We start from the raw sequence: 21,465 nt of genomic DNA, 5'->3' as shown, positions 1-21,465 counted from the left end.
CATGGCAGCCTGGGAAAGTTGTTAGCTGGCTCAGTCTTACTTAGACTAAATAAGTTTAACAGCAAGAATGAACATCTCTGTTGGAATACTTGATGCTTTTAGAATTTCTTGTAAGAGGTGTTGCATCATATTGGGAGGTTCACATGTTTTACAGCCTCATGAGCTATAAGATTGGACACTGTTGTTGCTGTAATTAAAGGCATGTATTGCAACATGTTGAGGGGAGGATTACAAACGTCTGAAAGTATCTTGTAGCTGTTGTTTCCTTGGAAGTTTAAACAGTGTTTCAAGATGCATCAACTCAAAATGCCAGAATGGAAAAACAGTACCTGTGGCTGTTCTGTATAAAAGTATTAAGCCAGTGTGTATCTAATTATTTTTCTGGAGGAGGGAGCACTTTTTAATGAAGAGCTGTGCATGTTTTCACATTGTTGAAAGCCCGCTAGGTATATCTTTCCAGATCACACATTACCTGTTTTTACCAATAAATTAAGCATTTGATTAAAAAAGAACCTATTGTTATTTGTTATGTTTGTCTTGAGCTTTCATTTCCGCTGTGTTGCACCACAGTTTGTGCATTGCAGCACTTGTCTGTCTGTCTGTCTGTCTGTCTCTCTCTCTCTCTCTTTTTTTTTCTTCTCCTTTCCCCTACCTACAAAACAGTGCAGTCAGAAAAATGGCTTCTGTGGGCTTCAAAGCAAGGAAACTCTGGCTGTGGAATACTTTGCTTTAAAAAATAAAATAAAATCAAAACTGTATTAAAATGAACTGCCTCTGGCTTTCTTAGACATTCTCAATAGAATATCTTTTTTTTTTTTTTAATGAATATTATTCATACAAAAACTTTAAACACAGCTTCCTCTTCTAACACTATTTCTGGGCAGTTTACTCTGTCCACTTGCAAAGTTTCTTCCTGTCCCTTTTTGCACTGGTATTCAGGGTGTTTCTAAAACTCCATCTATATTTGGCAGTACATCACTCTGTGTTACAGAGAAGTGATTACTCAAGGGATTTGGCAGAAATTAAATTAACTAAGGGCTTTAGAGATCATACTTGGAATGTCTTTTGAGAATGCACTTGCTTCATGTGCTTTCTTTTGAAAAATAGACATCATGTTATCTCCTGTTTCATTCTATGAGGTGCTTTGACTATATGCACTTTACTATGTAGATAATTTGTGTACTTACTCTTTTTCACATTTATTGAGCTTATCATGGTTGAAAGCAGAACAAATGCTTGAAGTGATAGACAAACTAATTTTCTAGGTTGCTTAGTAACTGAAATGCACAGTGTAGTGTGAAAATATTCACAAAATAGAGAAAATAAGGGAATATTTACTGGAACAAACTGAAGATTGTGTGAAAGTGCACTGTATAATAATTAAAACATATGTTTTTATTTGGTTGTGTGAACAGAAGGATACCCTTGATCACAGTGTCCTAGATAGAAGGAAGAATGGTTTTAGTGAAAAGCTTTATCATGCTTTTACTTGCTAAAGTATGATGATATGGTAGGACCTGAATTCTTTAGCTGTCCAGCAAAAAAGTGTGCTGTTGGGGATTTTCAGACATTTATCGAGATGGATTGTTGTTTTGGGGGATTTTTTTTTTTTTTTTGAGAGAGAGAGAGATTGTTTTGAGGCCCCATTTCATGTCTGTGCTCTAAGTTACTGGGAACAAAAGCTTCAGATTCCTGGAGTGCTAAAACAGTAACAAAATGAGACTGGATTATGTGAGTTTATTAATTTTTTTTTAAAGAAATCAGAAAGCAATTTGTTGTCTAATAAGCTAGTTTTCCTCTTTTTCCTTCAACCTGTGTTTTTTATTTTTGCTTAAGATTTCAGAAAAGCAATGTCTCAAGCTGGCACATCACAGTTTCAGGAAGTCATTCGACAAGAGCTGGAATATTCAATGAAAGTAGAACTTGATAAGATACTTTCAACTGCACCTTCAAATGAGCTAGAGGTAAGGAGTAAGATGAGGATGCAACTCAAAGCATGAGAAAGTAGATGTAGGAAACTAAAGTGAATTTTACAGAGGGAGACAAATCACAGAATACTGTGATCCTTGTTTTTGCAGCATGCTCTGATCCTGTGTAGAAAAGTAGCCTGGATACAACATCAGTAGGAGACTTCCAATTCCATGTAACTAGGTGACAGAGTTATTACCAAGTGTTTAGTCATCTCTGAATATTAAAGGTTCTATAGAATCTTTAATGGATTATAGAAAGGGAGGGTAAAGTTCTTCTCCTAAAGATTGGGCTGAATTCTAATTTAGGGTTATGGTTTTGACTAAAGAGTTGTATTTTAGGTTTCTGCATTTCTTTTTGCACCTTGAGTTTTAGTGGAAATGGTTTTAGGTTTTGGTTAAAATTTAGCATGCCTGTACTTCAGTGCTGACAAAATTTCTCTTGTGGCTGGATTGTACATCAAGTTTATAGAAAAGATTCCTAATTAAATACATAGGCATTAAATACTAGTGTTAACTAATTCATTTTCTCTTTGTAGCACACAAAAAAAGACCTGGAAGGATTTAAGAAACTATTTCATAGATTCTTACAAGAAAAGGGCCCATCTGTGGACTGGGGGAAGATTCAGAGACCTCCGGAAGATTCTGTAAGTTGCAATGCAGTGACACTCTAGAGAATATAAAATTGAGAATTGTAACTTGTATCAAATGGTGTAGTTACCATAGAATGGATATAACTACTATGGTTCTTAAAATAATGTAGGACAGCACTTTATTTGAGGTCTAACTTTAAAAGAATTATTTATAGACATATGTTGTATGTGTTCCTGAACATCAGGTCCTACCTAACATATGTATCAAGTTCTGCGGTGGTATTCTGTTGTTCTCTGAGCACAGGAATGAATGGGATAGATGCCATCTTACCATTTGGTACCTTCTCTGGAGTAAATGATAAGTTGTGTTATAGGAGAAATACGTAGGACCTCCTGGTGCGTAGAATGCTCATTGTTCCCCTTTCCCTCCTGCCTGTGAAAGAAGGTCGCCCATCTCACATGAGATTGTTTCTAACAATCCATTCTGCTAAATAATTTGAGAGGGACATATGGCAAGTGGGCTGGGTTCTACAGTTCACTTAGCAATTCTATACTCTACAGCCGTTCAGTAAAAGCAGGAAATCTGAAACAAGTAGTTGACTGACTTTTTTTTTTTAAAGGAGTGTAGTCTTCTAATGCCATGTATGTTGTTAGAACTTTTAACCTGCCACTTGAGATGCTGCTGAAAAAGCACTAAATCTGTTTTTTTGTTTTGTTTTGGTTTTTGTTTTTTTTTCAGTACCGTTTAGTACTGAAATAAACGCTTTCTGTTACACCTAACCTCATTTTATTGATTCATCTGTGGTCCTAGGCTGTCTTTTGGCTCTTGCGTAACTGACGGTGTAGCTGTGCTATGAATTTTTGCTTTTCCCAATGTAGCAATCTTGGCATATTGTGGGACTTCTGTGTCCTTGCACATTTGTGGTTTCTTTTAGCCTCTCTGTTTGTGATGATTCAATCAAGGCTCTGTTTGCAACTGAAAAGCAGGCTTTCCAGTTACTTCCAGAACAGATGCAGTGCTGCTCTCTAAAGCATTGAAGAATGATGCTGTTTTAGAGCAAGTCTAGGTTTTTTCCCAGGCTGAGTGTTTTCTTTTAACTTCAAAAGCATGTGATGTCTCTCTCTTCTGTACTGTAACGCTGCATGAAGTGTTGCTTTTGGGGAGAAAAATCCACCTTAAATAAAGAGGGCAAAGTGAGAAATTAGAGTTCTAGGTAACGTGACTGACAAGGAAGGCTGAAGGAAAGGGCATTGCTTTTAGTCTAGAGGGGGATGAGACCCCAAGGAGTGATAAGTCTTTCATTATTGCAGCTACTTTTTTTTATATAATTAAGAGGAAATAAGTGGTTCTCTGTTTCAAGATGAAGATAAATCCTGGGATTAAATTCTAGCAATTTGATGCAAGTCAGTGGGCTGCTTTGGGGAGAAGGAGAACTACTGTCCATTTTTTAAAATTTTGTGCACTTTCAGTGGAAAAGCTTAAGGTAGGTAACAGACCGAAAACTCTCAGATTGGACATCGAGAGCGACTGTCAAACAGGAGGGATAGTAAAGTATTAAAATAGATCAATGGAGGATTCTGTAACCTCCCAGGCAAGGCAAGCTGTTTTTTTTTTTTTTTTTTTTTTTTTTTTAAAAAGTTAGACAAATGTCTGTGAGGAATGGTTTAGATCACAGAGGGCTGAAAAGAGGGCAAGATTAGAAAGGGTATTTCTCCTTTGGCCTGTGCTGGTTTACCCTCATCTGTATCCATTAGCTATGTAGGAACTTGTGACCACATTAGAAAGAGGAAGAAGGGGGGGAAAAAAAAAAAAGAAAAAACCCACCCTGCTCTCCTGCACCCGTGTCACCTTGGCTCAGGTGAGATGCATGCATGGTCTTAGAGGAAATTCTGCTTCCTAGCGTGAACTCCAAATCACATAACCCTATTTGATAAACTTCACAGAAGAAAGGTGAGGGGGGAGGGGGAAAGTTAGGGAAAAAATATTCCCAGACTTCTTTCCCATAGTAAGATTTCTTGAATAAAATGATACTTAGAGACTTCCTGGACTAACAGGAGGTGGGTTGAGTAGTTTCAAAAACTGAGAGCAAACTTAATCTCCTTGATTTTTGCTGACTATGAGTTCCATTTTCCTGTCCTCCTGAAGCCCTACTTGTATTTATGACTGCCCTCTTTCCCCCGCATTTTAAATATGTAAATCATGTAGGGATGTACTGTGGAAAGTGAAAGGTGTTTTACATGAAACGCTTTCAAGTGATCTGCGATATAGTATCTACCAAATTATTCTTTGCTGAGGAGTATGACCTGTGGAATTCTTAGGTAAATGTTGATTTCTTCAAGACCAGAATTACCAGTCTTACTAGTAGATAAGAATGGTGGGAGCTTATGAAATGATAAAGAATGATGATTTTAGAAGGGCTTCGTAACAGGGGCCGTAATACTGAGTTGTTTGGGACTGGTATCCATCTGTTGAATACATGCAGGTTTTCCCTGAGTGGTGCTGTTCAGCTCTCCTTGAGCTCTTTCAGTTGTGTCTAGCTAAGTTTTCTTTTCCTAGCTATAAAACTCACCTTATACAGTCCTCCTAGTCTTCTTAGGACAGCACAGCAAATGTTATATGTTTATATGTTCTTGGATAGTTAGTTGGTAATCTGACAAGTGATTTGTAATTATCCATTCAGAAGACCTCATTTTAGGGGCAGGAGGGTGAGGAAGGGGAAGAGAGTTTCTCAGCTGCTTTTGAAAAATCTTGCATTACAAACATGGTCTAGAAAGGATCTACCCTTCCCGGTGTGAATTGGTTTGCCTGCTATTATTTTGGGGAACTGGTTTGCTCTGTGATCTGTCCAAACCATTGAGAATTCTGTCATATGTAATCTTCAACTGATACCTGGTAGATCTCAAAGTGTATGTATACACACTTGCACGTATATACCTATACATGTGTGTATGTATATATACTTTAAAAAAACCCAACAACCTAAAAACATGGCAGTGGTTAACAGGTTTAAGTTTGTGAATGGCTTATTGCACTTACAGGGTTTATTTTTTATCTTTTATTTTACATAAAATGCATGTGAGTTTCTGGTTCAGTGGGAAAGGTGTTTCAGGCTTTTGCCCAATGCTATGACTATGCTACGCAGGAGCAGAATTTCGGATCAGACTTCCATGGGTGACCGAATTTGTTATCCATTGTGCTTTTTCTTTCAGTGCAGTTTATTTTTTATTTATTTTTTATTCCTGAAGCATCTAGGGTACTACAGAAGAATGAAAATAACCCTGAGAAGTAAAAACTCCTGTCAGAACTAGCCAGTAAATTGAATGTATGAATGATTGTATTGTAACAGTCCTCTCTTTAATGGGAGGTTTCATCCCTGGCCTCCCTATTTCTAGTGCCACAATTAATACCAATGGGGAAGCAAACTGTAGGTTCAAGACAATGATAACAAAAGATTGAAGCCATTTCACATTATATTCACATTATATTCGCAAACTTCTAACTTGTTTTTCCTTACAGATGCTTTCCTTCTAAATGTCCAAAGGCTTACAGTGATAGCTGCCATAGTTAGAACTCATTCCTGTTACAGTCTTCAGAGAAGAAAGTGTACTTAGTCAGAGGGCCATTTAACAAGGAGCCAAGGTAAAGAGTGTGGACACGGCAAGTGTAATTTAATCCTGGTGATGCAGATTGCAGCGGTGTGTTTGTTTGAGTTGGAAGCAATAGAAAAGTCCTGCTGGGAGGCCTCCAAGGGAACTGCAGTAATCAAGTTAATCTCAGAATAGCAATGCAAGACTTCATCTAAGACATAAAGAGAGCATCCTAAGCAATTTGAGTGTGGAAGGTGCTTGTCTATTAGAGAGGTGGGTTTCTTTGTTTGTTTTTATGTTTGGATGCTTGTCTGCAGCTCAAGCTGTCACCTCAGTGAACTATATCTTGAAGGAGAAGAAAAAAAGGCAAACTCTTACTCAAAAGCAAAATATCTTCCTAATCATTAACTCAGAAAACAGGTTTTAAGGTTCATTTGCTGCTATTTCTAAAACTCCTTTGGTGCTGAGTAAATAATATCTTGGTGTTCTGTAAATACATATTGATTAATATGGGTGTATTCATTTCCAGTCTGCTCATGATGACAGCCTTGTTGCTCATTGTGTGTCTCTGGCAAACTTTTCCAAACCTTCTTGCACTAGGAGTATGCTTCTGAAATGTATTAGTCAAACTCCCAACATTGCCTCATGGAAACTGTTCCAAAAATCACTTCTGTGACATTGTCTGCAGAACCAAATGAAGCTAGAGGTCATTTTAGAACAATCCCAAGCAGTTTTGTTTGAGACATCTCAAATGAGTAACTCTGTAATCATGTATCTGTAAGTTTTCTCCCTCCTGCCTATTTTTGTTCCTGAAGTATTTCCCTATCAGCATCTATTGTCAAGCCCAGTATTCCAGATCCTTAGAGCAAAAATTGGTTTTTGTTACTGTGAAGCACTTCTTACTCTTGTGTGTGCGCTTATAGGTAATGAAGCAGTTCTGCATGTTCGTGCTTCCACATGACCAGAATTGCTAGATGACAGTGTTGACTTGCAGTAATCCTGATGCTGCAAGGGTCCTGCTTGCATTTGAGTTCTTTGACATTTGTTGTTCTCTGAACTTTCAAGATCAAGGACTTCATTGCCAGGTTGTCATTTCCATTGCCTATGCTGAAAGAAACTGAAATACTTAGCAAGGCCGAGTTATAAATTTTGTGTTGTAGCTGATGCAACAGCAAATGAACTAAATCCTTGATAGAGGACTTATTAATTTCAGCAGGATCAAGATTTTACTCTGAGCTTTCTGCATAAGCCAGTTTCAGACATGACAGTGAAGACATAAAAGGGTAGTTGGTACTTTAGCAAAAGCAAATTATTTTGGGACAGTCTGGTCCTTAACTGAAAAGCAGGCTTTCTTCTTTTCGAAGAACTGTATTATGAGTGATGCAACAAGAATGTAGCGAGACTTGAAAGATGAAATCATTGTTTTGGCTTTTCTGGCAGCGTCTGAACATCGTGGCTGTGACTCATGTCCCCCTCAGCTAGAGTTCAAACCTGAGCGTTTTAAATCCACTGGCAGTCTCGTATGGAGTGGTGTTGACCTTTCAATGTACAGGAGATGATGATGGCAGGGAGTGAGGATCTATGCATATTTCTCTTCTGAACTTTACCCAGCCCCGGTGTAAATTACCCTAGCTCCTGTTTGTAGTGAATTGTCCTTTAAGGTTTCTCATGAGGAATACCTTCAGTACATTAAAATTGGTGTTTCTCATCTGTTTGTTAATGGGAAAAACAGTTGTTTTTAAGGATGTCTATCCAGCCTGAGCAGAAACTCTTGTTGACAAAACAAAGCAAAATTCCACTTTTTGTATGCTTCTATTCCTGAAAAGTTTTAAGAACTTTAGAATCAAATTCCTCCGTATGCTTTCTGTAGAAAGGCAGTAGTGTGTGCTTTTTTGGAGCAATCTTAAATTAACAGCATGTAGCTACTCTTACACGTGAGTAACTAATCTCAGTATTGACCTTGGGGAGGTAAGGGTCTGTGTGTAGGGGATAGTAGGGATTAGTGTAGGTATAGTGTAAAGGGCTTAGGAGTTTGGGTGACAGTCTCTTTAGATAAGAATTGGAAGAATGTGTGCATGTTTGTTTACTCTTCTCAGCGCTCACTTGGAACTGGATGTTTGCCCGTCAGTTCCTACATTCATGACCCCTCATGCTGTATCAGCTGTCCCTGCCTTTCTGACAAATCTGTACTTGTAACCGTCAGAATTTTTTTTTACCTTCTATGGTTTATTCAGTTGCATCCTGCAGCACTGAAATGCTATATCCTATGTCCTGCCTCTTTCATTTATTCTGCATGTTTCCGTTTGAAAATATAGCAGAATAAATGGACTGTGGACCGAATAAACTAACTACGAACAGATGGTATTCCTGAACGGATATGCATTTGGAATAAGAGAGGGACTGCACTAGATAACAAAACTCCTTTTCTGTTCGATTTTTGCATATTAATATTCTGCAAACCTGTTTATAGCAAAGATCCTTGCATACTCTCTAGAAGATTACTAAAGGTTTTTCTTTCATGTAGTATCCTTTTTGATGGAAGGGTGAATGAGATGCAAAGAACTTTCTGTTCTCTCATATGCTACATGGAAATTGTTTTACCTCAAGTTTATAGAATATGCCTCTGTTATTCTTTTTAGCATATAGAACTGGCCATCCTTATGCTAAGGCAGTGCTTAAGGTCTAAATTATCTTTATGAGAGTTTGGCTCAATGGTGAAAATGGTGTTGTCTCCAGTTGGAACTGGAGTTGCTTGTTTGTAACATTCCTTTCTCCACCTTCCCCCAGCAAACGGATCACTAGCTTCCACTTAGCAATAAATCTCAAATGAATAAGGTCCCATTTTGTTGAAGGTCCATTAGAATTGTTTTTTCCTCTGGATATGCAGTGAGTAGATGACCAGATTTGACATACAGACTCGTTGCTGTAGCTCAGCTTGAAGTTGTGGTTTTGATCCAGGAGTCACTGGCCTCTGTGACCTCCAGATTTGCTCCCTTTTGCCTGCTTAATACCTTATAGTGTTGCCTCAGAATTAATTCATGGCAGTAAGTCTGTGTGGCTGTTTAATGCCAATGCAGCAAGCATCCTGCTCTGAACTGGCATGAGGCAGTGATTTACAGGAACAGATGAAGTCGTCTTGTTTGCCATACAGTCCTGTTAGGGAGTGCTTAGAGTACACTGCAACTCTTCACACCGGAAGTGCGGTGGATGCTGCTGCATAGACTGCTTTCCGATGGGTATAGCCAGTGCTGCTGCTAGTAGTTGTTGTTCATGCAACACAGCACATCAGCACTGCTAAGACAGAGACATCTGGAGATGCTAAGACATCACTAATGCAAGACCAGTCTCCTGTGTGAGTTTTTTTGGTCATAGACCTGTTTGATAACTAATTGCTAGAGCTTTTGTAGCCACTATCTTTCTGCAGTGTTTGTTCAGGTGAGTCACTTCTGTTTTATGGAGGGGGTGCTGTGCTAGAACTTTGGGTTTATTGATGGCAAGCTCCATAAACCTACGGTGTTCAGTGATACTTCTAGGTCGGCTGTAGCTGCTTGCCAATCCCTTGAGGTAGGGTGGTATCTTCAGAGGATCCCGATTACGTGTGTCATGAAATATAACTTTCATGCAGGAATGATAAAGTTTTAATTTTTGTTTATCATGAAGATTGGCATACAAGCTTCCCTTTGAATAAACTTCATAATCTAGCACTTTTTCTTTTTTTGTCCAGATAGGAAAGGTACTGTTTATATAACTTGTTTTTCTATTTCCTCATATCCTAAGTAGCTGACTCTTCTAGTCCTTATTTACCGCCATCTCTTAATGTTTTCAGGAGAGCTTTCTTTAGGAGAAAGTGTGTGTGCGTGTGTGTGTATGGGGGGGGTATACGCAGCATGTGCTGTGTATATGATAAGCTATGTATGTATGTATGTGTTTTGTTTGCTCTCTCTTTCAAATATTAGTCTCCTAGTTCTCTGTGTCTCACTTCCTGGAAGAAATGAGCTTCTCAGCTAAGTTGTAAATAAAACAACTCTGCAGAGTGAAGGCTTTCTCTGTCTTAATTTCAGCTGAATAACTCTATTGCCAGTCATACGTTTCCTGATGAAGGGCTGTAGTGTTCCTCTATAACATAAAGTGCTTGTGTGGGCAGTATGAAATGATCCTTTTTGAGATTGGTAGATCTGGCTCTTCTAGGAAGTAACTTTGGCACTGTGTTTATCTAGGTTGTTAGGGTTGCCCCAACTTAGGAACTTTTTCATGCTAGTATTTTTTCAACAGTTGTTGTTTATGCACGTGGCAGAATTATATTGGAAGCCAGGATAGATCCAAGTGACAAATATTAGACACTTAGTAACCTTTGGATTACGTGAAAACAGCTCAGGGGAACAAACTCACTTGTAACATCCACTTGCGGAGTAGGAAGAACAGTATGTGAGAATGCCCGGAGAAATGTAGACTCTTGTCCTCGCTAAGTGGAGGATAGAGGGGAGGGATACTTCCTTCAGAGCTCACAGATGGGAGGGCCTCTATCTCTCTTTATAGCATGTCTCCCTTATTAAGCTGCCATTTGTTGATCTGACCCTTCCAGCTGTCCTCCTCTGCCACTTCTGGTGTGAGGAAAGGAAGAGTAAAAATCCTATAGAAACAGTGTAACCACTACTACTTTGGGCCTGCTTTTATTCCCTCTTCACACCTTTAAGGAACAGGAAACACCAAGGCTGGTGCATTGGGCATCAGTGATGCAGAGAACATGCTACCTGAAAAACAAACAGACCAACAGCTACTGGTATGTCTTGAGGCATTTTATATCTTCCCCTGTGTAACATTACAACTTCATGTAAGTGCAAGTGTTGCTGTTTGTTAGCTAGTTGTATCTCTACAACTTTATTTACCTGAAGTCCAAGGTGATTAGGTTTTTAGATTTTTTTTTTTAATATTTTATGTGGGATGTTTAGACCTTATGAATGCATAAGTCTTTTGAATTAAAACACACAGACACACACACAGACACACACACACACACCATTGACGTTATATTCAGATCAGTTACCTGTTAGACTTGTTTATCAAATTAAACCTGCTTGAAGGCAGGAAATGGAAAGAAAAAGATTGGCTTCTCTGCTGTGGAGCACTGAGACTCTGCATTTGCCCATGGAGCTTACAGTACATTATTTTGGTAGAACAGGATAAAACTCACAAATACAATGTTGCTATAGCCTTCTGTACTACTAGGGCGAAAGGCTGCCTGGACATGGAAGAAAAAGTCTTAACTGAAATGTTTTCTAGCTTTTTCTCTAATTTCCTCAAAAGAAAACAGATTGCTGCCTAAACAAGCAGACAAACAAATTCATTCTGTAGTCTTCGGAGGATGGCTGAGCTCCTGACTTAACAAGCGCAAACCCAAATAAAAAAATCTTTTAGACGCTTACCTCAGAGAGACAGCCGAGGGCAGGTGCTCCCAGAGCAGCTGGTAGTTAGGAATTGTGGAGCAGAGCGTGAGGCAGGCCTGGGTGCAGGGCCAGACCCCCAGCTCTTCACCACAGCCATCTTGGGAGCCACTAGCAGGCTGCTGCCTTCTGGGGACACTGGGCATTTGGGCTCCCCAGCAGCCCTGTGGTCTCACCATCATGTGGCTTTTATCCCAGGGCTCAGAGCCACACCTGAATCGCTCTGGAGCTGAGTTTGGCTGTGCCCAATTTTGCTTATCCTGGGTTATGCATCTTTTAAGCCTTCACTGAAGTAGGACTGTGGAGAAGCTTCCAAAATGCTGCTGAATTTAAAATCTGAAGAGGAGTGTTTTGATAAGACTTACTGGTCTTACACTTGTGTTACTGAACATCACTGTTATCTTCTGTGGGACCTCATGTTCTAGAGTCAGTAGGAGGGTTTCACACTGGAAAACTGATGTTTTTCGTGGTTGTTTTATTTCAGGTGTAGTTTAGTGTCTTTTGCCCCTCTGCCCTGGGACTCCATTCATTTCTAGCTAGTCTTTGCTGCCACCTATTCTTCCACCTTCCTACATCTCAGCAACCTCAGCTGTCTCTTTCTGTATCTGTTCCAGCCTTCCGTCATCTTCAAGTGATGCAGTTCAGCAGAACTTGTAACCTGGAGGCAGAAAGCTGCACAGGGTTTAGGGTAGAAAGGGGAGAGGGGAGGATGGCTGGAACTGGCCAGAGATCCTAACCAGTGAATTTAGAGGAGGGCGTGGACAGCGCTGTTGGTTGAAGAGGCGGGGAGAAAAGCAAGGCAAAAGTGGATGAGTATTTCCCTTCTGGTCACAAGCATCCTTACCCTGTATGTGTTTCTTGAAGTAATATATGGCACGATCCTGTTATCTCTGGACACTGCATGACTAATTCTGAAGATGTGTTTGTGATTAGAACAAGTTGTTTAATTTCTTGATATTGGTAGATGAAGAATTTTTTTTTTGCCTAAAAAGAACTCTGTTGCATCCTCTTAAAAGAAAGCATAGAATGGAAGGACTTACTATACTACTTCTCTTACAAAGTGGTCAAACTGAGATACCTTTCAGTAACATACTTGATTCATAATAGGAACTTGCATAAATTATTTATAACAAATTAATTGTGGCACTGTTGCTTAAACCACACATTTAAAACTATCAGCCTTTTTAATGAAGAGATTTTGGACAACTATTGTAAACCAGCTAGTTAACAAGGAAAGAGCCTGGTTTTGATTTTTTTTCGGTTCAAGGCAGCAGAAATCCAGAGTGCTCATTTTGATCTAGTATAATTTTTATATGGGTTACTTGAGACATGTTATGGTCTAAAAATTGCTGTTTGCTTTCATAATCTTATGCTACAGAGTCAAAATTGAGAAACTCTGTCAAACTCCTCTGATGCCCTGAGACCTTGTTTGAAAGCTGCCTCTCTTAGATCTGTGGATCGTATTGTGGTGACATAGGTATATTTCTAGGGATCAAAGTTCTGTTTTTTCGAAGGTTAGTGTTCAAACTGAAGTCTTGGCTGAAACAAATTTCCCCTCCCTTCTATTTTAATGATCCATACAGACTGACAAATCTTTGTGTTAATTAATAACTTAAACAGCATATTGTTTCTAATACTAACATTCTCTGCTGATTAAATGGAAAATAGCATGCCAACATTACCTGCTTTCTTTAATCAGTTCATTCCTTTCTCTAAGGAGAACCTGGGTATTAGCAGATGACTGCAAAAGTGGTTGTGTTGCTCCTTGCTGTTTGAGCCATGATAACTCTGTGTTTATCTTCTAGCTGGCCTGCTGCAAGTGTGAAATAAAATCTATTTAACTACTATGTCTGTTACTGTGACTTAGCTGGAAGGTAGTAACTTAAATGTGTGTGTGTGTGTATATATATATATTTTTTTCATTCTTACTCTTATAAACTAACCTTATTTGTCTTGCACGTAACAATAACTTTAACTCTCAGAATAGGTTTGTGTGTTACTCATAAGGCTCCTTACCTGCATATGCTAACTCAAGGTGTTTTGGCATAGGGAACCTCCAGTGCTTTTGGAACATAGATGGAGACATATAGTTAGTTCTGAACTTCTTTTGTAGGTAAAAATGCAAGAACTTGGTTAAGAACATGTAGATTGAAACACTTCTGTCTTGAATGTGTTGGTTACTATAGGGTCATGAGCAAGTTTGGATGTTGCCTCTTAACCTGGGAAAAGTATAGTGAGGGGGTAGGTATGCTCCTAGTTTCTTTTTTATGTTTGGAAACTGAGAAATTGCACCTGCCTGAAACAAGCAACAAACCTCCTGGTACAAGTATCATTTGTGCAGAATGTAGCCTTTTAAAAATTGCATTAAAGCAAAATAATTACTAGGCTTATTTGTCAAACCTCATCATTTTACTTTCATATCTTTGCTTTGATATGTATATCACAAAGTTATCCAAATCCGTCTTGTTCCCCAGTAACACTGCCCACTGAATCAAAAATTACGTCAGAACGTTGACTTACATTTTTATGTTCAACAGGTTAGAGTGTTTCAGCAGGGAATCTGGTGCTATTATTATATGTATTTAATATGTTTCATATTAATTCAAAAATATTCTTGTGAGGTAGTGGGGGTTTCAAATTAAGTCAATTGCTTGCCTTTTTAGAGTATGTATCTTGTGGGAAACTTTTCTAAATGGAATGACTTTAAGCTGTTGCATCAAGAAGCACCTCTGATGAGTGGGGCAAGTTTCCACTGTTTGAGTAAGGAGAGTTTAGTTAGCAATTGTGCTATAACTTGTGGAGTGAGCTTATCTTATATATCACACATATATTTACTGTAAGCTTTATGGATTATGCATAAAGCAGAACTTCCCTAATGTGAGGCATCTGCTTTAATCTGCCATCTGTGGCGTATGGGAATGTTGGAATTGTGCAAACTCTTCCCTCTGCCCCCACACATCCAGGTAAGAAATGTGACTCTTGTTCCAGTGTAATGTGGATTTCCATTCATACCCTAGTCTGACTTGCCCAAAGCAAACACAGAGTGTTGAAAACTACTTGGGATGTATTTGTTTTTGTAAATGAGTTGTGGATCTTCCACATCCTTTATCAGAACTAAAACCATTTTCTTGCTGCTAGAATACATTAAAAACAGAAACACAAAGGCTTTCCTTCAAAAGAAAATCTGTAGAAAGGCATGCTAAAGGATAATTATATTGATTTTACTCTAACAGTTTTGGCATGATATTTACCTTTGCACTGTTACCTTTGTTTCCTTGATTTAGGATTTGACTTAGGTACTCTGGATTAGGAGAGAAGCAATGCTTAATGCAAGGGACACTGAATTTCATTACATGCCTAGTTTTGTTCTCCATCCCTAGCCCAAAACATAGTCCATGCTCATTTTTAAACCTGTAGGATGTAGCTGTCAGCAAGGTAGAAAACTTTCTGCAAGGTTTGATGTGAGCTGGATGAACACATCCTGAAAACAGCAGGGTAAGAAGAGCTAGAAACATTCTTCCTCTGTGTAGCATGGTAGTGGGAGAGATGAGTTATTATATTGGACTAGTAATTGGAATAAAAATTCATTTAGACTGAGTCAAAGAACCAACCTTTTTGCCAAAATGTTTCATCCAACAACCTCAGTGCAAAATACCAAAAAATCTGCTGCGAGTTTAAGCTGCTTAAGGAAGAAACATTGTCCTGCATGCAGAGCCTGTGTTCTTAAATTGTGGCCTGACTGAAGGGGGGCATCTTACTGGGGAAGTGAGTTAAATGGTTCACAAGGAGACCCCCGCTCCTCCTGCAGGACAAGAGGAGGATTGTGGTAAGTCAGTTCCTCAGACCCTCAAGTCAGTTCTCCCTTTGTCTGGAAGAGGAGACTGAGACACCTTTTCATCTGAATGAAGCTGACTGTGACTGGTGCTATGTTTAAAAAACTTTTCAAGAGAAGATCTTATTTAATACAAACCAGGTTGTTGTAGAGTCCTTTTACAAGTGTTCTTTAGTGTCCTAAATCATACAGATGACTATGGGTATTGTTGTCAAATTTAAATTTGACAATTTCCTAGCAAATACCTGAATGCCTCCTACAACTGCTTTCTTACAGATCCAGCCCTATGAGAAGATAAAGGCCAGAGGACTGCCCGATAACATTGCTTCTGTATTGAACAAACTGGTGGTCGTGAAACTAAATGGTGGCTTGGGCACAAGCATGGGTTGTAAAGGCCCCAAAAGTCTTATTGGGGTGCGGAACGAGAACACCTTCTTGGATCTGACAGTTCAGCAGATTGAGGTAATTCTTGATGTGCTTTGAGAATTACTGTGGACACTTCAAGGGATCTGTGAACTGGAACCTAATCTGAAACCCACCTAGAGCTGAAGTTCTTGCTAATACAGAAACACCTTCCCTGATAAATCTGATCTCGGTTAAAGATCTGGCCGACTAACTGGTAATGCTTTGTTTGGTTTTTTTTTTTTTTTGGAGTGAGGAGAAATGAGGATCTGGTTCTTGTTTGACACTTTGTGCTGCAGTTTAGTGTGCTGGGTTTGAGAGTTGTACTTTGGAATAAAGCATTCCCATAGTTCCTACACCTGAGGAAGCAAGACGCACAGGACTTGTCCTGTATGATCCTTTAAGAGAGATCACAGCAGAGGCTTACCAAAAGGAGGAGGAGAGGGAAATGAGGTCTGGTCACAGTGCTAGTGGTGAAGTAGAGAATTGCTTTGGAAGGAGGGGCAAGAGTGATGTCCACCTTTGTGGATAAAGAGACAGAGCAATCGGGGCAACGTGTATGGAGTGGACAGAGTTCAACTGCCAAGTGTAATTCAGCAGGTGCACGCAAACCCGGACAGGGGTGGTTGTGCCCATAAACACAAGGGATCAAATTGCAGAGTTGGCCCGCAGTGACTAACTCCTGGGCTTGTTTCCGACTCCTCCAGGTGCAAGTCCGAGCTCAGCTTTTTAAAAGCTTTTTTTTATGTAGCTTAGAAAAAAGCTCTTCACAGCAGCTTAGAGTTCCTGGTCCAATTAAAACCCTCATCTTAGAAGTGATTGCTGGGATTTCCCTCTGAAGAAAGAAAAATAAAAGAAAATAACAGCTGGTGGTGCTGAGAGAGAACATTTCAGCTTCTGTTTTTAATGCAGAATGTTCCTCTTGCAGCAGATAATTAAGATGGTCATTAGAGTAGGAAATTGGGTGCGTCTGTTCTGCAGTTTCTGGAGCTCAGAGCATTTTTGCTTCAGTATGTTTTTTGTTTGGAGCGGCTCTCTCCCATGCAGGTTAGACATTCCTATACAAGACTTAGATTAACATTGAACTAATGCAGTCTTAATGCTTCACTGCTGCGGGTGCTTTCTCAGAAGGGTCACCGAGGTGGCTTCTGACTCCACCCGAGGTTAACGCTCCCAAACCCTGCCCAATGGGTAAGGGTGATCTGATTCACCAAGCACTGAACTCACAGAAGTGTCTTTTTCTGCCTGGCCTTATTTTCGATGGAATGCTGTCTTGTTTTCTGAATTTTGCCTTTGCTGTGCTGTCCACCTGAAAATGATCCCCTGTATTTCAGCTCCATTTTATAGATGCCTGAATAATTAATATTGTGACACGCCAACTAGTATGTACTCCTATAGTATTGGCCGTTTCATAGTCCACCAAAATGGCTCAGAAGTACTTACTGTGCATAGGAGATGGAAGGTTTTGCAACCTCACCCTTTAAGAATAAATATACAGTATACAGGACCTTATTCTGATGGTTTAATAATTTGGGGGAAAACACACCTTTTTTAATCAATGATAGCCTAAAATTTAGAATAATTTTTTGTGGTATCCTGCTTTCCAAATTCTGAATCTTAATGTGGATTTAAAAATGAAGATCATTTATGCAGTAATTAATGTGGCCCTTATTTTAAATACTTCATTATTTACAAGGATATGTTTTCCTTTACCTGATTTATTATCCATTCCATTGGCATAAGAATCTCTTTCCTGTAACGATTAGCCAAAATAAACTGGAAATAATGAATGCATTCCTTTCCCCCAAACTCTTAGGTGGCAGGATTAAAGCTAATAATATATGCTGAATTTACCATTTCTTTCCAATCTCAGCATTTAAACAAAACCTACAACACCGATGTTCCTCTTGTTCTAATGAATTCCTTCAACACTGATGAAGACACCAAGAAAATCTTGCAGAAATACAGTCACAGCCGTGTGAAAATATATACTTTTAATCAAAGCAGGTATCAAAAAATTTCTCTCCTCTACTTGGGATAAAAGGAAAAACTAGCTTGCTCTTCCTCATACTGCAAGTGGTACAGTTTTTAGTTTGAGGTGACTAGGTAGTAATGGTGTCGTTTATACTCCTGTTCAATCTCTTTTGGGGTGGTCTTTGAATGACTGTAATGTAAGGAAGTTTAAGTAAAGTCAGAGACAGTGTATTGAAATTGGAGAGAAGGGTGAGGGGGGATTGCAGTTTCAAGAAATGTTTTTAGTGGCATACTGGATGCTGGGGACTTGATTTCTGAATTTGCTGTCAGGATCCCTGGGCTCTGGAGGGAGACAGAACTTGGCTCTCCTGCCAAGAACAAACCCTGATCCGACACGGCTGGTGGGTGCTGGAGGTGTACAGATAGTGCAGGGCATGCCCTGACTCTGTGTGTCGGAGGAAAACTGGGTTATCTCACAGTCGGAGGACTGCAGTTTTAAATTCCTGAGTAAGAGATTGCATTCCGCATCTTCCGAGTGGATGGGTCTTCCAATTCAGAGTGCTTAAACTAACCTGGAAAGCTCAGGTTTGAAAACTGTGTGTATGAAAAAACTGCACCTTTGCTACTGCCTTTTGTTTTGTTTTATGCTAGTCTGACATTGGTGAGAGCTTAACAAAGCCATTGCTTTCCCAGGTATCCTAGAATTAACAAGGAAACTCTGCTGCCAATAGCCAAGGATGTATCTTACTCAGGAGAGAATACTGAGTGCTGGTATCCCCCGGGCCACGGAGACATCTACGCCAGTTTCTATAACTCTGGTCTGCTGGATAACCTTATTGGAGAGGGGAAGGAATATATTTTTGTATCCAATATAGATAACTTGGGTGCCACCGTGGACCTTTACATTCTTAACCATCTTATGAACCCGCCCAATGGAAAACGCTGTGAATTTGTCATGGAAGTCACAAACAAAACCAGGGCAGATGTGAAGGTAAATACAAATAGTTGTTCAAGTCTGTTTGAATGCCGTGCATCTTGGTAAAATCTAAACATCTTGTCTCTTCTGTATGCATGAATTCAGACATACATTAAATCTTCTTATAGCTATTTCAGGCACCATTTAACACATCAGCTGTGATCTAATTTGAGATGCACAAAATCAGCAAGTTTATGAAGTTCCAATTCACGGAACAAATTGGATCTAGGTTCTGGGCAACAGCAGACAAAGAAAGCCTGGACTTGACTGATCACTGAAAACACAAGTAATTTCTGCAGGGTGTAGATCGCAACCTCGCTGTCTTCTCCAAACTCTCACTTACAAAGCGGAGAAGTTTGGGGATGTTAAAAGCAGAGCACAGAGGGGAGGGATGCAGCAGTTCTATCACTACTGATTGAAAATTGCCTAAGCTACTTAGGCTGCAGCTTACGTGTGAATTGTGGCTGCCGGTCAGCATCCTGCCCTAACCACTTGACTTTGTACAAAGTCCAGGTCTTGACAGCTTGTCACATGTTTATAGCATGTGTCAGATACTACTAGCACATAGTAATTTGTCATGTAACAGTACTTTGCCTCTTTTCTTTTAAATATGAGAATGGTGGGGGGAAATGCAGTTTTCTTCCTATTCATTAGACATTAAGAAGAGTCTGACTTGGTCCCATAAAACCACAGATATGCAGTGTAAGAATACAGGGCTTCATCCTTGCATAGCACAGGTTACTGAAGCAACACGTTTCTCCAGTAAGGGCCACAGATACATAACTCATAGAGAGATCTAAGTTAAATTCTTGTAATCTAGCGAAGTTCTGCTGAAGGTCATTTTTAAACCACAGAACTTTCAAAAGATTTTCAGGAACTTTCATTAAAAGCAAAAACAGTCTGTGGAGCGCTGACACATTATTGTTAGACAGTTCTGACTGTCAAATAAACATATTCTGTAGTTAGTAACCTGGTAGCTGAACACAGGCAACATGTTTTCACTGGGGCTTAACTTTCAATAGTGCCAAAAGAGTGCATATGTTTTGGGTGGGGGGAGAGCTGCTCAGCTGGCCTCTCACAAACAGGACTTAAACTTGTTCTTTTAACCTTGCAGGGTGGTACACTTACGCAATACGAAAACAAGCTGAGACTGGTGGAAATAGCTCAGGTGCCAAAAGCACACGTTGATGAATTCAAGTCTGTGTCAAAATTCAAAATATTCAATACCAACAACTTGTGGATTGCTTTGTCTGCAATTAAAAGGCTGCAAGAGAAAAATGCTATTGACATGGAGATCATTGTTAACCCAAAGGTAATCAGATAGGAAGATTTTTAAGGAAACAGACTCAACAGAACTGTTTGTTTCTAGGTAACTGAACAGTGACTGCTGCTTTCAAAAAGGAGCCAGTCGGTCGATTAACGCAGAACTCTCAAAGTACGCTGGACTCTCGTTCTGAGTGTATTTTTCTGCTGGTCATGTTTACACAAGCTTTCTCTTCCAGACTCTGGATGGAGGCTTGAATGTTATCCAGTTGGAGACGGCAGTTGGTGCTGCTATTAAGAGTTTTGAGAACTCTCTGGGAATAAACGTACCTCGTAGTCGTTTTTTGCCTGTTAAGACCACATCGGATCTCTTGCTTGTGATGTCTAATTTGTATAGCCTTAACGCTGGATCCTTAACAATGAGTGAGAAACGTGAATTTCCAACGGTGCCTCTGGTCAAACTGGGAAGTTCTTTCACAAAGGTAAACTGCTATAGTTATACTTTGTTTTCATTTTTTAGAATAAAATTACAATACATAAGTAAAAAAGGGAGGTTTACTTTATCTACCTCTACCCATCTGGACGTTCCTTTTTGCTCTTTCTAAATAATTATTACCCTGCTAGAATGCAGACTGCTTAATATCTGTGCACAATGTCATGCTCTTATTCTGTGCTCCTTCACCCTGTCAGTCAAGGAAGCAGAAAGGTGAATTGGGTTGTGTGTTCTCTAGAGCTCACCCAACTTTTATACAATACTGCTGTCACTGTTTCTCATAGTTGTAGTTATCTCAGACAGAAATGACAATATCATGCCGCTTCCAAAGCAGCAACATTTATATTTAGCAGATGAGATTCCAGAAAGATCTCTAAAATAGTTTTCAAAAAGCTCTCATGCTTGTCTTAGTCCATAAAACTGTCCCTATTCTTCTCCCTTCCCCATAGGTTCAAGATTACCTGCGGAGGTTTGAAAGTATACCAGATATGCTTGAACTGGATCATCTCACAGTTTCAGGGGATGTCACATTTGGGAAGAATGTTTCATTAAAGGTGAGCATATAAATGGGACCCACTTGCATATACACAATCTCTGCTGCTCTTGAAGAAAACTGATCCTATCTAAATCATTGACTTTATGCATAGTCAGCTGGAAATATTCCTAGCAATTAAACTGGCCCAGGGATTGCAGCGGCCAAGACTGAACAGGAGCCCTTATGAATGAGTGCAAGGTGTTATCAGTATAGCTTCTTTTCTAGATAGCTTTGTTACAAGTTGAGGTTTCTGTCTATGAGTAGAGTACCTTGAAAACTGTAGACCTCATGACTATATTCAAAGCAGTGCTTATGTCTTTGTCCCTTAGCTCTACAAGGCATGTACCACCTGGCCTCCCAGGCTGGCTTTACCGGTCCATTCTCATCAATTTGTACTGTTA

The 21,465-nt window shown here is 39.5% G+C and overlaps 1 protein-coding gene across 4 annotated transcripts in view; it reads left to right on the top strand.

The window, feature by feature from the left end:
• UGP2 (UDP-glucose pyrophosphorylase 2) overlaps positions 1-21,465 on the top strand; it is a 28,131-nt gene that overhangs the window by 4,863 nt on the left and 1,803 nt on the right. For all 4 annotated transcript variants that reach the window (XM_067292798.1, XM_013961589.2, XM_067292800.1 and 1 more), the window contains 8 exons: positions 1,837-1,964; positions 2,507-2,614; positions 15,698-15,883; positions 17,697-17,830; positions 18,491-18,788; positions 19,888-20,085; positions 20,276-20,518; positions 20,979-21,083. In XM_067292798.1, the coding sequence (XP_067148899.1) occupies positions 1,851-1,964; positions 2,507-2,614; positions 15,698-15,883; positions 17,697-17,830; positions 18,491-18,788; positions 19,888-20,085; positions 20,276-20,518; positions 20,979-21,083 (1,386 nt within the window). In that variant the 5' untranslated portion in view covers positions 1,837-1,850. The remainder of the gene's footprint in view (positions 1-1,836; positions 1,965-2,506; positions 2,615-15,697; positions 15,884-17,696; positions 17,831-18,490; positions 18,789-19,887; positions 20,086-20,275; positions 20,519-20,978; positions 21,084-21,465) is intronic.

This window comes from Apteryx mantelli, chromosome 3, assembly GCF_036417845.1.
Source record: "Apteryx mantelli isolate bAptMan1 chromosome 3, bAptMan1.hap1, whole genome shotgun sequence".
NCBI lineage: Eukaryota > Metazoa > Chordata > Aves > Apterygiformes > Apterygidae > Apteryx > Apteryx mantelli.
This window is presented reverse-complemented; position numbering and strand designations above follow the sequence as displayed.